Source organism: Callithrix jacchus, chromosome 4, assembly GCF_049354715.1.
Source record: "Callithrix jacchus isolate 240 chromosome 4, calJac240_pri, whole genome shotgun sequence".
Classification (NCBI taxonomy): Eukaryota; Metazoa; Chordata; class Mammalia; order Primates; family Cebidae; genus Callithrix; species Callithrix jacchus.
This window is the reverse complement of record NC_133505.1, coordinates 151,506,629-151,520,937: the sequence shown is the minus strand read 5'-3', so window position 1 is coordinate 151,520,937 and position 14,309 is coordinate 151,506,629. Positions and strand designations below refer to the sequence as shown.

At 35.2% G+C, this 14,309-nt stretch overlaps 1 protein-coding gene across 15 annotated transcripts in view; it reads right to left on the bottom strand.

Moving 5' to 3' along the window:
• UTRN (utrophin) overlaps positions 1-14,309 on the bottom strand; it is a 578,097-nt gene that overhangs the window by 103,777 nt on the left and 460,011 nt on the right. For all 15 annotated transcript variants that reach the window (XM_008995200.5, XM_078370245.1, XM_035296914.3 and 12 more), the window contains 3 exons: positions 11,182-11,450; positions 6,267-6,413; positions 3,126-3,204 (listed from right to left, as the gene is read on the bottom strand). In XM_008995200.5, coding sequence (XP_008993448.4) covers positions 3,126-3,204; positions 6,267-6,413; positions 11,182-11,450 — 495 coding nt within the window. The remainder of the gene's footprint in view (positions 1-3,125; positions 3,205-6,266; positions 6,414-11,181; positions 11,451-14,309) is intronic.

Here is a 14,309-nt window from a genome sequence, read left to right as displayed (position 1 = left end):
GCTTCATATATATTTTTGATAAAGCTACAAGCAAAATTAATTTTACCTGGTATATCCAGATTAAAAATTAGAATGTTTAAAGACTGAATTTTCCAGATGACTAATCATAGTCACAGGAGTAGCTATTGAGTACAGATGGAATTTAAACAAATTCATTTCTATAAAATTTAACAAGAGAAAATTTAAAAATAGGCCAAAAGTTGTGAAGACCCAAGGCAATCGTCTAGGCAGAAAAATCGCAGTTTCTTATTTTCATCTGAAACACACAGAGAGCTCAGTCTCCTAGTTTTGCCCTAGACATTACTATGACTGAGATTTTATGGGTTTTTTAAATTGAGGTACTTTTTTTTTTTTACAGTTCTAGTTACTTCTTACTAAAAATCTATTATTTCTACATTACCCAATTATTTTAAGACTTATTTAAGAAGAATAGTATATGTGAATCTAGTGCCATAAAGGAATTTTGCTGAGCAAACTAATACAAAAATTCAAATAATACTTCGAATTTTCATAATTTGCAAATATTATCAGATCCTCACGTAGCCAGTTGTCACCAATACTTTTTTTCCCAATTTCATGTCACATTAATACTTAACAACTATTCAGCATCTAAACTTTGCCAAGCATTTTCAAATATATCTTTTTGGTAAGGAAGCCAGCGAGATGCACAAAGTTCCATTTGATAGATGAGGAACTAAATGTGCAGAGATAAAATATCTTGCCGAAAGAGTGATACCCAGTAAGTAAATGACAGAGCTCAGATGCGATCTCAGAATTTCTGAGACACTCGTTGAGCAATTTTTCTACTCAACAATTCTTCCTCTCTTTATAAAAGGCAAGCACTCTTTTCTCCATCTTTGCCCATGGAATATAAAAAGGGATGAAAATGAGGAAGTAGGTAGGTTACATTTCTCATTAGAGCCAACCTCATTTCAGTGTTGGCACCAGGCTAATAGGTCACTTTTTATTTTGCACCTAACTAAACAGGCTTCTTTTATAACCATGGCTAAAGTCCAAGAAATATAATAAAGCCAAGATTCCAAGCAGCAAAGAATAACAATTATTAAATTTATTAATTGGGACTTTGTTTACACTTCTCCGCTCATTTTAATAATTGATTTGATTTGAATAATTTCCACCTCTTTGGACTGTCAGTGTTAGACAATATAAGGACACGTATTTGACTTTCACAAAATGTGTATATAAATTTTACCATATTTCACTTCCAAAAGATTATGCGCTTGCTTTCTACTATGAGAGTGATTGCCAGGTGAAAGCGTATCCTTTCGTTAATACTAAAGATAACTGATACTTAGAACACTACAGACAGTTCTCAATTATTTTGTAAACTCCTCTTTCATTTGTTCTTGGCACATAGCTTTGCATTTTGTAAAACTGAGTTTTAGAAATTTGGAATACTTAATATCTAATAAGTATACGGAAAACCTATTTACTTCACCAACATTGATGGTATCCGGACTTTAAAAATGTGTCCTGGCAGTTGGGTGTGGTGGCTCATGCCTGTAATCCCAGCACTTTGGGAGGCTGAGATGGGCGGATCATGAGGTCAGGAGTTTGAGACCAGCCTGACCAACATGGTGAAACCCTGTCTCTACTAAAAATACAAAAATTAGCTGAGCGTGGTGGTATGCACCTGTAATCCCAGCTACTCAAGAGGTTGAGGCAGGAGAATTGCTTCAACCTGGGAGGTAGAGGTTGCAGTGAGCCAAGATTGCACCACTGCACTCCAGCCTTGGCAACAAAGAATGACTCCGTCTCCAAACAAAACAAATAAACAAACAAAAAAGAAACAACAGCAAAAACGTGTCGTGGCATCCAGGTACACAAAATATTCCAGGAAGGCCTATACACCACAGAAAGATTGAATACCTAAGGTCTTAGGGTTTGTGAAACAGAAAAAGAGGTGGGGGCAGTGAGGAGGGTGAGAGGTAGAGAGGTATAGAGCAGGAAGGGGCAGGAAATGACTGATTAGAATGCTTGAAATTGTAAAAGAAAAGCCCAACCTTTAACTGAGGTAAAGCAGTTTATCAATAGTGACAAAAAGATTAAGTGGAAATATAAATGTAATCAATTTAGTTAGAAGATACAGTATTATTCAGTTGTCTCTATGGTTGTAGTTGCAAAAAAAAATCATAATTGAGAAATAAGCTTTGCCCTAAGTTTAAAGTTTAAATTGATTTTAAAGTTTACTTAAATTGAATTAAACTAAACAAATTGCTTTCTTACATATATTTGCTAAAGGAATTGAAAGGAAAGGAATTAATATTTACTGAAAGCATTTGTGTCAAGAACTGTGCTAGGTGCTTTGTGTAATTGGATATACCTTGTCATTGAGTTCTCAAAACAATCCGAGGAAATGAGGTAATATGGTATTTTAAGACAAAGGAATCAACCTTCAGAAATTCACAGTTCTGGTAGGCGGTAGAATGAATGTTTAAACTCAATCTGGTTGACTCTAAGTCCTGCATTCTTTAGTATCCTCAGTAGTGAATGATAAAGTAGGAACTCGAATTGGTTATTCAAGATCTCAAGAATGGTCCATAAATTTAAAAATTCCAGAAGAAAAATATTACATAAAACTCTACATAGGTGTTTGGCTAAATTTGCAATACTAGACTAGAAGAAAAGCTACATATAATTGCAATGAGCCTAATAATTCAAAATCTTCCCACTTAAAGATTTATGAAGAGTGACTTTTTTTTTAAGGTGCAGGTGTGTTTTAAACTAATAAGCACTTTTTAAAGAGAAAATTTAATTTAAAACCTTAAATTTAAAATTGATTTCTTTATTATGAAAAAGTTCACAATCTTTGACTATGAAAAAGCAATGATGATATGATATTATGTTAGCTCTCCTAACAGACAGTCCAATGAAAAGCCATAGCTAAAGATGAATTCATTTGTTTTACTTTGAAGACTTCTCACTTGTCATTATATTATTACAAATAATAACTAATAAGTAATATTTTCATTGATATTAATACCTCCTCATGCATCTATGTAAACAAATATGTTTATAGCAAGGAATATAGCTTCTTGAATTAAAGTGAAAGAAAATGCTAATTCATTCCATTAATGCAACCAGTCCAGCTTATTACTACTTACTAGAGAGAAAATGCTGAGAGGAGGGTCCAAAATCTCTGTGAGCTTCCTGAAGCTGTTTAAGGCGATCGTCCACAGAAACCTGTGCACACACACATGCAAGACAGAGGAAATAATCTGATTCTGAAACAATGACTTTAATAATATCTTTGGTTTAAAGACTATACTAAATGAAGCTATTGCCCAGGATATGTTTGTTTATACAGACAGACCCCTTTTCTATCTCTGGTAGCAGAGTAATGGTAATAAATAAATAAATAAATAAATAAATAAATAAATAAAGGTAATAAATAAATAAAAGGACTTCTTCTGGCCTCAAATAAGAGTAAATAGTGCCAGGCACTCTTCTAAACAATTTATAGAAATTAACGCTCTAATCTTCACAATAACTGTAAGGGTTATTTGTATCATCATTTTACAGATTAAGAAACTAAAACACAAAGAGGTACCCAAGGATATACAGCTAGTGAGTGGCAACACTCCTGTTCATATTCTGGTCATACAGTGCCAGAATCTGTTCCTGTTACTCTGCCTCTTAAGGTAGTCCATTGTCTCTAAAGCCTCTGCAGTCAAGACGTGGTCATGAGATCAGTGACCACTCATCTCTCTTTTGTAAGAAAGACGGTAAAAAGTGTTATGGGGAGCAAATGAAAAAGAAGCCTCAGAAACTAGATCGGTAGATAACACATAGATTTTATATGTGTATATATATGCACGTACATATACATATATACACATATATATACACACACACATTTAAATAACAAAATAAATTCTATATATATTATACATAATTAATGTAATTTATTTTGTTATATAAATATATTATATAATTAAAATAATTATATATTATATAATATAATCTATTATCTACTGAACTAGTTTCCTAGGCTTCTTTTCCATTTGCTCCCCATAACATGTATAGAATATATATATATATATACACACACACACACACACACACACACATATACGTAGAGAGAGAGAGACAGAAATAAACAGTACATAGATAGTAGATAGAAGAAAACAGTACATAGATATAGGGAAAGAATGAGTGAGGTGATTAGAAGCTAAACAGAGAGTGAAAAGACGTGAATATGCAACATCTTATTTTCCTCCAAATTTGTATCTGATCATCTTTACTTGGGGTTGAGACATATATTTAAGTTCATACAGGCATATTAATGTACTCTTCATATTTTTTATACACATTTTTGGTTTTGATTTGTTTTTGTTTGTAGAGACAAACTCTCGCTGTATTGCCTAGGCTGGAGTTTAGACACGATTATGGATCATGGTAGCCTTGACTTCCTGGGCTCAAGTCATTCTTCCACCTTAGCCTGCCAAGTAGCTGGGACTACACACATGTGCAATCATACCTGGTTAATTTTTTTTTTTTTTTGTAGAGAGAAGGTCTCACTATGCTGTCCTGACTGGATACTCTCTACCTCTTTTATGCACATCTTTGTTTTTCTTTTATTTTTACAGACAGAGTCTCACTCTGTTGCTCAGGCTGGAGTGCAGTGGCATAAACATAGCTTGTTATAACCTCAAACTCCTAGCGTCAAGCAACCCTCCTACCTCAGTCTCCCAAGTAGCTAAGACTACAGGTGCACACACCACACCCAGCTAATTTGTAAAATTTTTATTTTGTAGAGACAGGCTCTTCCTATGCTGCCCAGGCTGGTCTCAAGTGACCCTCTCACCTCAGCCTCACAAAATGTTGGGATTATAGGCATGAGCCACCATGCCCAGCTTTTTAAAAATACACATTCTATAGTTAACTCTCTGCATTATAAAAATGTAAAGGGTTACTAAACTGAGAAACTAAATGCAAATCAATAACAACTGCATGCAGCCTACTGACATTTCCATCTCCTTTTTCTAGTCTTGGTCTATGTAATGCTCATCATTGTTCCACTTAGAAGGACAATCTCACCTGCAGCTGTCCTTAAATGAAACTGTATATGTCTGGTTCCCTAGTCAGCAGTCATTCCTCCTGGTTAGCCATTTAAATTGCATTAGTATGCACTTCGTTCATTAAGGCCAAAAAGCATTCAAATGCCACACTTTGTGAGTAAAGAAAATATTCCTGCAACTCAACAGTGTAGCCTACCAGCATAGATTTTTCTCTTCTTGTCCAACCAGCAGCTAACAACTGAGCTCTAGAGGCTACCAGCATCATAGATAAGGATGACAGAATACATATCTTCTTTCAAGAATAACATATTCCCCAACTTCTAATCTTTAGAAGTAGTGATAACAGAAACAGAATGGGAAGTAAATCAAGATGGACCATAAGAATCATCACAGGAAGATAATGAATTAGAGAAACAGAGCAGAATAAAAAAAAAGAACAAAGTTCAAATACTTCTGAGTTCCACTCTCTAGATAACACATATAAATTTAACAGATTTTGCTTTACTAATCCTACATTATTAACACTCTTTGCAAAGACTGAAGATTGTAAAATATTATACACTAATTTCTTCTTCAATTTCAATAAGAAAATATGAACCATTGAGTGTTTTGATATTTGAATTAATTCAGCAAATCTATTATATGATAAAATATTATATCTGTCAAATGTTTCTATGCACTACATCAAAATTGCATATTTAAATAAGGTCTAGAATCTTTAAACCAACTGCATTAGCTAAAATCTAAGAAGTAAAGGTAAACACCACTGGTATAAATGTGCTATCTGGAAAAAATAAGGAAGACATTTAAATAGCAACCAGTTAGAAGAAAAACAATAGAGACTTCCTTAATTTTTCAAAATGAAGCAAACAAAAATATACAAGATGAAAGTAAGAAAAATGACTCCTTTATGAGTCATTATGTGAAAAATGTTTCTGCGACCTACCACGGGTTTCAATTACTGTGATTTATTTAACCTTTTGCAATTTTCTACAAATATCATATGAATAGTACATCAAAAAATTAAATTAAACTCTATAAATAAATGAGGCATTTAGGTTCAAGATCCTGAAAGACAAATACCTGAGGTCATCACATGCCAAATTCATTATCAAATACCATCAAGAAAGAAAGAGAAAACGAGAAGAGTGGTAGAATCGTGAGACAGGGTTTAAAGGCCACCCAAGGTGTAAGCCTGCATTACGAAGGGGAATAAGCCGATACCTGTAAAAGCTTCCATCGCATATTAAGGTCATCTAGCTGGCGAGACATCTTTAGAGAGGGATGCAGGTCAAGTGGTGACAGCTGACTGGATAAATCATTCACTGTTTTAACTTTTAAGTTGATTGGTGCAATTTCTTCTCTAAATGCCTAGAAGAACCAAAAAATATATTATTGGAAAAAAATATTACAAAAGCTAGTACAGTTGACCCTTGAATAACTTGGGTTTGAACTGCATGGGTCCACGCATGCACACATATTTCTCAACCAAACTGCATGGGTCCACTTATACACAGATTTTTTTCAACCAAACATATGGAAAATATAGTATTTGCAGGATGTGAAACCCACGTCTATATGGAGAGCTGACTTTCCACTGATGCAGGTTCCAGGGGGAAATGTGGACTTGAGAAGGCATGATTTTTGGCATATGCAGGTGTCCTGCAACTGTACTGCAAATCAATGGCAAGGCCAGCTGAGAGGACATCAACTACAGCTGCCCGCTCCACAGCAGATAGCACAATTCAGGTCTTCGGTAACTTGGATGAAGAACTAAAAAGTCACTGTTTATAACCCAAGAATATGAATGTGTGAAGAGAAAAATTATAATTCAAACTCATTTAAATGATTCTGTATTTCCTTTCATACTTTTTATTACATGCAGTTTACTCTGGAAGATGTTTGTCATTATTTTCCATTTTACTGATATCTAATGTTGATTCTATCTTTAGTTTGTATTCATATTTTCTTTTTATTCTGTTTTATTAACATAGAACTTTAATATTTTTTCACCAAATGCAACAACTTGATTTAAACATGTTTCCACTTAAAATTAAATTAGAAAGTGGCCAGTAAAAACAACTTTCCTAACCATGAAACCAATGCCTAACACAGACTCAAAAAGTAAGGTCTGCCCCTGTTAAAATCATTTATAAACACTGTCTGTGGTTAGGCCTGGGGCAGGAAGAGTGGGGTCTGTAGGAAAAGAGGTAAAGGAGTCTTAGAATTGACAAATGCCACCTCTGAGCAAGGTCTAGAGTCATTAAAACAACATACTAAGAGCACTTAGAAGTTGTCATTATGAGCATCCATATTCTTGATGTCCCCAACAAAAAACGGAAGCCGCTTGGGAATAGACCCTCACTATTTAGCACAGGACTTACAATCCAAGAGAGAGAAAATTAATTTCTATTGAGAAAGGCCCACAAAAATGATATTTGAGCAATATTAAGTTAACACAGAATGCAGAACAGAACTGGGAAACTAAAAGAAAAGTTTAAGTTTAAATTAGCCATAAAATTATAGTTAATAATGTCCCAAACTTAACTTAGAAGTAGCAGGTGTTGTAAACATCCCATTAGCATCGGCCCTCAGGTTTCATCATTTCTACATTCTCCACTCTTTGTCTTTGTTTTTTGAGATGGAGTTTCCCTCCTTACCCAGGCTGGAGTGCAATGGTGAGATTGTGGCTCACTGCAACCTCTGCCTCCTGGGTTCAAGCAATTCTCCTGCCTCAGCCTCTGGAATAGCTGGGGCTACAGGCATGCGCCACCATGCCCAGCTAATTTTTTAGGTATTTTTAGTAGAGAAAGGGTTTCACCATGTTGACCAGGGTGGTCTCGATCTATTGACCTTGTGATCCACCTGCCTCGGCCTCCCAAAGTGCTGGGATTATAGGCGTGAGCCATCACACTCAGCCTCTCCACTTTAAGTGGGGAGGCTCTTTAAGAGACTCCAGTCAGCGTGAGAACTATGAAAGCTGGAAGTTTGAAATCAGGATGTATAAAGTAAGAAATATCACCTGAACCCTGCAGCTACGAACATTTCAAAGACAGGGTAGAAGAAGAGAAGTTTACAAAATTATGGGAATTGCTGATACATGGAACAAGAAGAGGGGTTGAAGTAGTTTTTTTTCCACTTCTACAGATTTGGCATTTTAATAGATGACAAAATGTGCATACACAGACAAACACACAAATATGATTAAATAAGAAGAGCAGTTGTAAGGTAACAGAGGCATTATAGGTGTAAAACACTCACAATGACTATAGAAGCACACGACAGGGGGAGGTGTGGGTTAGGGTGGGCAAAGGGAAATTTTCAGTCTGGACTTTGAAGAGGCCTGGGTCCCTCATACTCAGTTTGAGAACAATGACAGAATCCAAATCCTTCAAGCTTTCTTCAGTCATGATTTTAACTTTATGCATTAATACTGTCTCCATGGCAGGTAACCTGGAGGACTCAAGACTTGCAATTAGCTTTTAAAATCAACATCTTTTTATTTTTTATCTATTGGAGATTAAAAATGAAATGCTAGAAAATCTTTTGAGATTCATATAATTTCAAATAATAATCAATTTTATTTCAAAAGATAGTAAACTTAAAAAAAAAACAAATTATAACTTCAAGACGGGCTTTAAAAATCTTTTGGAACAGAAAATAAGTTAAAATTTTTCCTCTCCAAAGATAATGTTTCTCTATATAAGCCACAGGTAAAAACATTTAAAAAGCTTTGACAAACAAGGTCTTTGTGTTTTGTTTTTCTTTTTATGGTCAGGTGTTATATGGCAACGAGAAGTCTTTCTATCAAGAAAGTTTATCTTTTGTTTTTGAAGAGCTTCCAAATTAAGGGGCTTGAGATAAAGCAAGTTTGAAAATAGTTTCAGAACTGCTGTGTGTTCTAGTATAAAGAACCAATTTATCATGTTACCACTGCACTTTCCTATAACAGAATAGGAGGCTATGTGGCCTTCCTTGCCATAAAAACAGAACATCTGCTAGTATCAAAGGTGCTAACTGGCAGTCTGTTGGCAGGTGTGACTCCTATGCCCTTCTCTTGCCAGAAGGTGTGTATTCTGTAAATAAGAACGATTAACGATAATTTTACGGAGTTGACATTATTTGATTACCCCCAAGGATTCTGTTTTCCAGTTGCTTTGACATATTTAATAATATTTAGCAAAACTCAGTACTTATTTTTATCTGACTACACTGTCAATGAGATTTGGGGTATACTTTAAACCACATGTAACACATCCCAGACTTTGAATCTATTTTACATGTCTTAATTAGATGGGATTTTATTTTCTTTTTTCCTAAAAAGATATGAAAATATTTTAATTTACAGTTTATTCCTATTAAAATATTAATTGTATGTTTCCTGGCTTCTACTTATGCAGAGATTTAAACAAAAGGATTTGGATTTAGAGGTGGGTAAGTGGTTTAATCCAATGTGATTATCAACTCCCAAACTTCCGGGCAGTTAATAACTCCATGTACAATTTTTCACTTTTCCCCAAACACTAACCATTCTGCACTATAAGCTGATGCTTTCAATTCAAATGGGTAAATTCCTGCTCTAACCAAGAGGTATTTTTGCAGTCCAATAAAACATAATTTTTGTGAACTGCTGACTTAAAGATTTTCAGTGTCTAAAACTATCCATTCAAATACAAGAAGTGTGCCGCTTCCAAGGAAGCTGTGCTAGAGGTTTTCTTTCCAATGGGTTATTTTAAGCTCAAGTCCATCCATGGAAATGATTTTTACAATCCTAAGGTTTAAAATACTAGGAAGACATCTCTTTAATTCATAGGATTGCTGGATACCTGTATATTTACACTGAAAGATGGCAGACACCAGTACAACTTTTAGTAATAAAAAACGTTTAGCTTTAAAATGTAATATTTAACTTTTAAAGCTTGAAATTCAAGTAGTTGATCAAAGTTGTGTAAAAGTTCTCTGTGATGAGGAAGAGAAACTCTACCACTCACTAGTTATGCAGGCTTGAGCAATTACTTTCAGTTTTCTTATTTGACAAACAGGTATAATAATAATACCTATCTTGTTGGGTTGGTGTAAGGATTAAGAGAGATACTGTTCCTAAGGATAGTTCTTGAAACACAGTAAGCCTCAGTAAATGCTACTTATTATTATTCTGGTATCTATACATTTGTATATTTACTTATGCAATTAACCTAGGTATTCAGGTAATTTTCCTAGATCTTCTTTCTCTTTCCTGTTAGCTACATGCATATAAAGGGAGAATGCTATCCAATGTGTGTATACAAATGACATATATCTTCTGCAATAAAAATTCCATTCCTAATGGATACTGTCAGCTTAACATCTAATTTTTCACTGGCTTATCCTCTGATTTGATTCATGACTACCTAGCTTAGTATGCTACTATAAACCCTTCTCTACACTAAATCTGTCATTTCTATCTCTTATTGCCTAAATTTTATTAACCTTTTATTTTCTGGTGATGTTCTACAATGTGGGAACCTAAAGGGATGTAACCATAGGTCTAACATCCTTAGCTTTGGGCATTCCTAACTACAAACAGAATTTATAGCTAAACTAATTCTTCACTAATATACTCATACAGGAAGATACAATTTATAGCTGAGAGTTCCCAGGAAAAGAGTGTGCTTTTGATTATAGCTCTACCTCCAACCACCAATTTACAAGAGAAACAGAGTAGAGAGGAAGCTGGAGACTACACTATATGGAAGCAACTCTGAAAAATCCAGGCTCTAAGAATCATTACAAAACAAACAATTCAGTAACTTTAACAAATAAACTGCAAAGAAAAGAAAAGAGGAATAGAGGGGAAATCTGGAGATTAAGATTTTTTTTAAGGAGGTAAATCTAATCTATATTGTTTAGGGATGATGCACCATTGGGTAAACAGTAAAAATAAATGTAAATTACAATAAAAGTTGCATTAGTTGTTATTTGGGGGCAGGGTTGAGGGACATATGGAAAGCATCTGTCCTGACTCCTAATGGGTGGGGCTGTAACGGTGCTGGCTCTGTAACAATGCCTTATAACAATTTACATATGTGGCTCTCTTTATATGCTTTATATTTAACAAGAAAATATTTCTTAAAAATCCTTCCAAGGCAATGATGCTGACCATGATTTTTTCAATGTGATCTTGCAGCGAATCAATGAGTAAGTCTCCCACGGGCTTCCAGCCATTCCGCACAGACTCTGCCTCTTTCATGTCAGCGTCCAGGTCATCCATAGCTCCCTGCAGGTCTCTGAGTTTCTCCAATGCCTTGTCCACTTGCTTCTGCCAATTGCTAGTTACAGCATTTAGATTTTCCCATTTTTCTTTGACTTCAGAAGACTGTTTGCGCATGGCTTTGGCAATCTTTTGGGCTCTCTCCTCAGGAGTCAATTCTGCGATTAAAAAAAAAAAAAGAAATAGAATAATTTGGATGTCTGATTGTATATTCTTAACAGCCAAGTGTGAGTGTTACTAATATTACTGAGGTATACAGAGAAAAATCAAGAAAAATTACTCCTGGATAAAAATTGGCCAGGGTAAGAAAAAATTTCCCCATATTTCATCCATGAATTCTCTGCACACCTAATCATATACTCAAAAGGAGAATGAAACAGTTACTGAGATTAATAAATTGACCTGGTTTTTGAATTTTAATATATTTGTAAAGCCTGAAATGTAAGAAGATAACATAAGAAATAAACCAATTTTTCTTTTTCATAAACTTAGTTACATAAAACCCAAAGACACTTTTTCATTTCAGTATTCTCAAGATAAATGGCAAGTATAATGAATGACAAATGACTATAAATTATAAGCTGAAATGCTCAGAAAATAAGATTATTGTGTTCCTAAAAATAAATAACTGAAGGCAAATAACATACCTTAGATAGTGATAATCTCTAAGTCTGTTTGGCAGTTTATTTTTAATAAAGGGTATCATCTGCAGCCCACAAACATTTTAGCAGGAAAATAGCAAGAATTCAAGGAGCATCCTAAATATGTAATAGAACAAGGGGGCTTCTACAATGCCTGAAATAAACTTGAGACAAAAAGAGCAGCAATAACACGTGGACAGGCGACAGGACATGGGCAGGGCGAGTCCAGAGGAGAATCAAAGGATACAGACAGAAATCAAAGTCAAGTTCAAAGCCAAGGGTCAGAAATATGAGAAATGGGGAGCTGGTAAGACAATGGCAGAGGAATGTGATAAACACAGAGGGGAAAAGTCTCAAGACAGCTTAGAAAGGTCTCCAGCACAGCTCCACACTCCTGGGGCCTCTCTGTCTTCTACACCTTAAAATATCTCCTTGCCTAGCTAGCTGGTTTGATGGTGGTGTCCGACTGTCCACTGCAAATAGAGAGGCAGCTCAGAAACATGCAATCAAGGTAAACTGTACATTAATTTGAGACAGAAATCATACTCTTCTTTGTGATAACAAGTCATCTTTCAGTACACATCACATTAGCAATTTCTACCTTACCTCAAAATGTTCCAAATCACTTGTAAAATGATCTAAAGTTCATCAAACTTCATCCATCATAGAAGAACTTCATCATAAAATGCACCGAAGCAAGCTCTCCTAAACCGCAACTTTCATCCTCAGTGTAAATTGGTCTGCCTGACTTTATTTAAATACTATTTAAAAGCCAAGTCAAAGGTGACAAAAACACAAATGTTTGTCTTTCTAAATTTTCAAAAATTCTAGGCGTTGATATTTAGCAACCACAGAACTAAGACTTGTGCTGCTTAAGTGGTAGAAGTCTACAGAGAAATTTCAAAAATCTCTTGGCAGCTAAATTGAAGAGAAGAAGAGAAAACATCGTAATCAGTAGATAGGCTGAATATGCTAGTACAAGATAAATAAAGAAAATAAGTAAATTAGAGTCCAGGCGTGGTGGCTCATGCCTGTGTTCCCAGGATTTTGGAAGGCTGAGGTGGGTAGATTACCTGAGGTCAGGAGTTCAAGACCAGCCTGACCAATATGGAGAAACCCTGACTCCACTAAAAATACAAAAGTAGCCGGGCGTGGTGGTGCATGTTGTAATCCCAGCTACTGGGGAGGCTGAGGCAGGAGAATCGCTTGAACCCAGGAGGCGGAGGTTGAAGTGAGCCAAGATCACACCACTACTCCAGCATGGGCGACAACAGTGAAACTCCATCAGATAAAAGAAAAGAAAAGAAAAGAAAAAAAGAAAAGAAAAGAAAAGAAAAAGATATCTATAAAATGATAAATATGTAATACATTTTATGTATTTCATATAAATATAAAATGCTATGTCAAGACAAAAAAAATCATTTTAGTCTCATGGGAGGTGGTAACTTTTATGATTAAACACCTGTGTCTGTTAATAAGTTACTTGGGCTTTTTCAAAGATATATCAAGCATCTACTACTGTAAAAAAAGAAATACATGACTCATTTCAGAACAGACAACTTAATTATGATAATTTTCCTCAGATAAAGTAAAAACTCGTTTTGTCAGACATCAAATAACCTGGCACCGGGAGGCCCATGGCTTCTTTGTCTTGCATCAAAACACTGTCTACTGCCTCTGACGTTTTTGTCTTTCCTTAATGCAAAAATCTATTTATTGAGCAGTTCTTGTGTGGTATTTATTACATAATCCCCACTCAAGCAGCTACTCAGAAGAAAAGAAAAGCTCTACGTTCAATTCACCATCTGTCTGCCAGAAACGAAACATATTAACTAATCACTTTTGAGTCAAAATAAGCGTTTCCCAGTGCAGCAACAATCCCAGCTGAATGCATACTGTTAAGCCAAGCACAGAGCAAAGTAAAAAACAAAGCAAAAACTTTCCAGAAGTTTTCTGTGCAACACATAAGAAGAAGCAATATGCGAAATATGAAGGTATGACTACTTGGGGTAAAATAAATAAATAAATAAATAAATTCAAACATCAAAAAGGCAGAAAAAAAATTTTTCTTAAAAAGCAAATGATTGCATTCTTTAAAAAAAAAAAAGCCCTCTCACTTGAAAATCAAACAAATTTTCTGAATAGGTATTCTGTGGTAAATGCTAAAGCCAACGAAACAACCTACATGAATAGAGAATCTTCACCAGTGAGGAACACCGGTGTCATATTAGAAACCCTGACAGTGACGGATTGAGTGAGTTTTTAAAGCTAGTGATCCAGGGCCCCTCCCCCAAAAGGTACTGATTTCCCTGGTCAATGTCAGGTCTGGCATGGAGAGAGGTCAAAGGTCCCCAGGTGGTTCTACTAGGTGGTCAG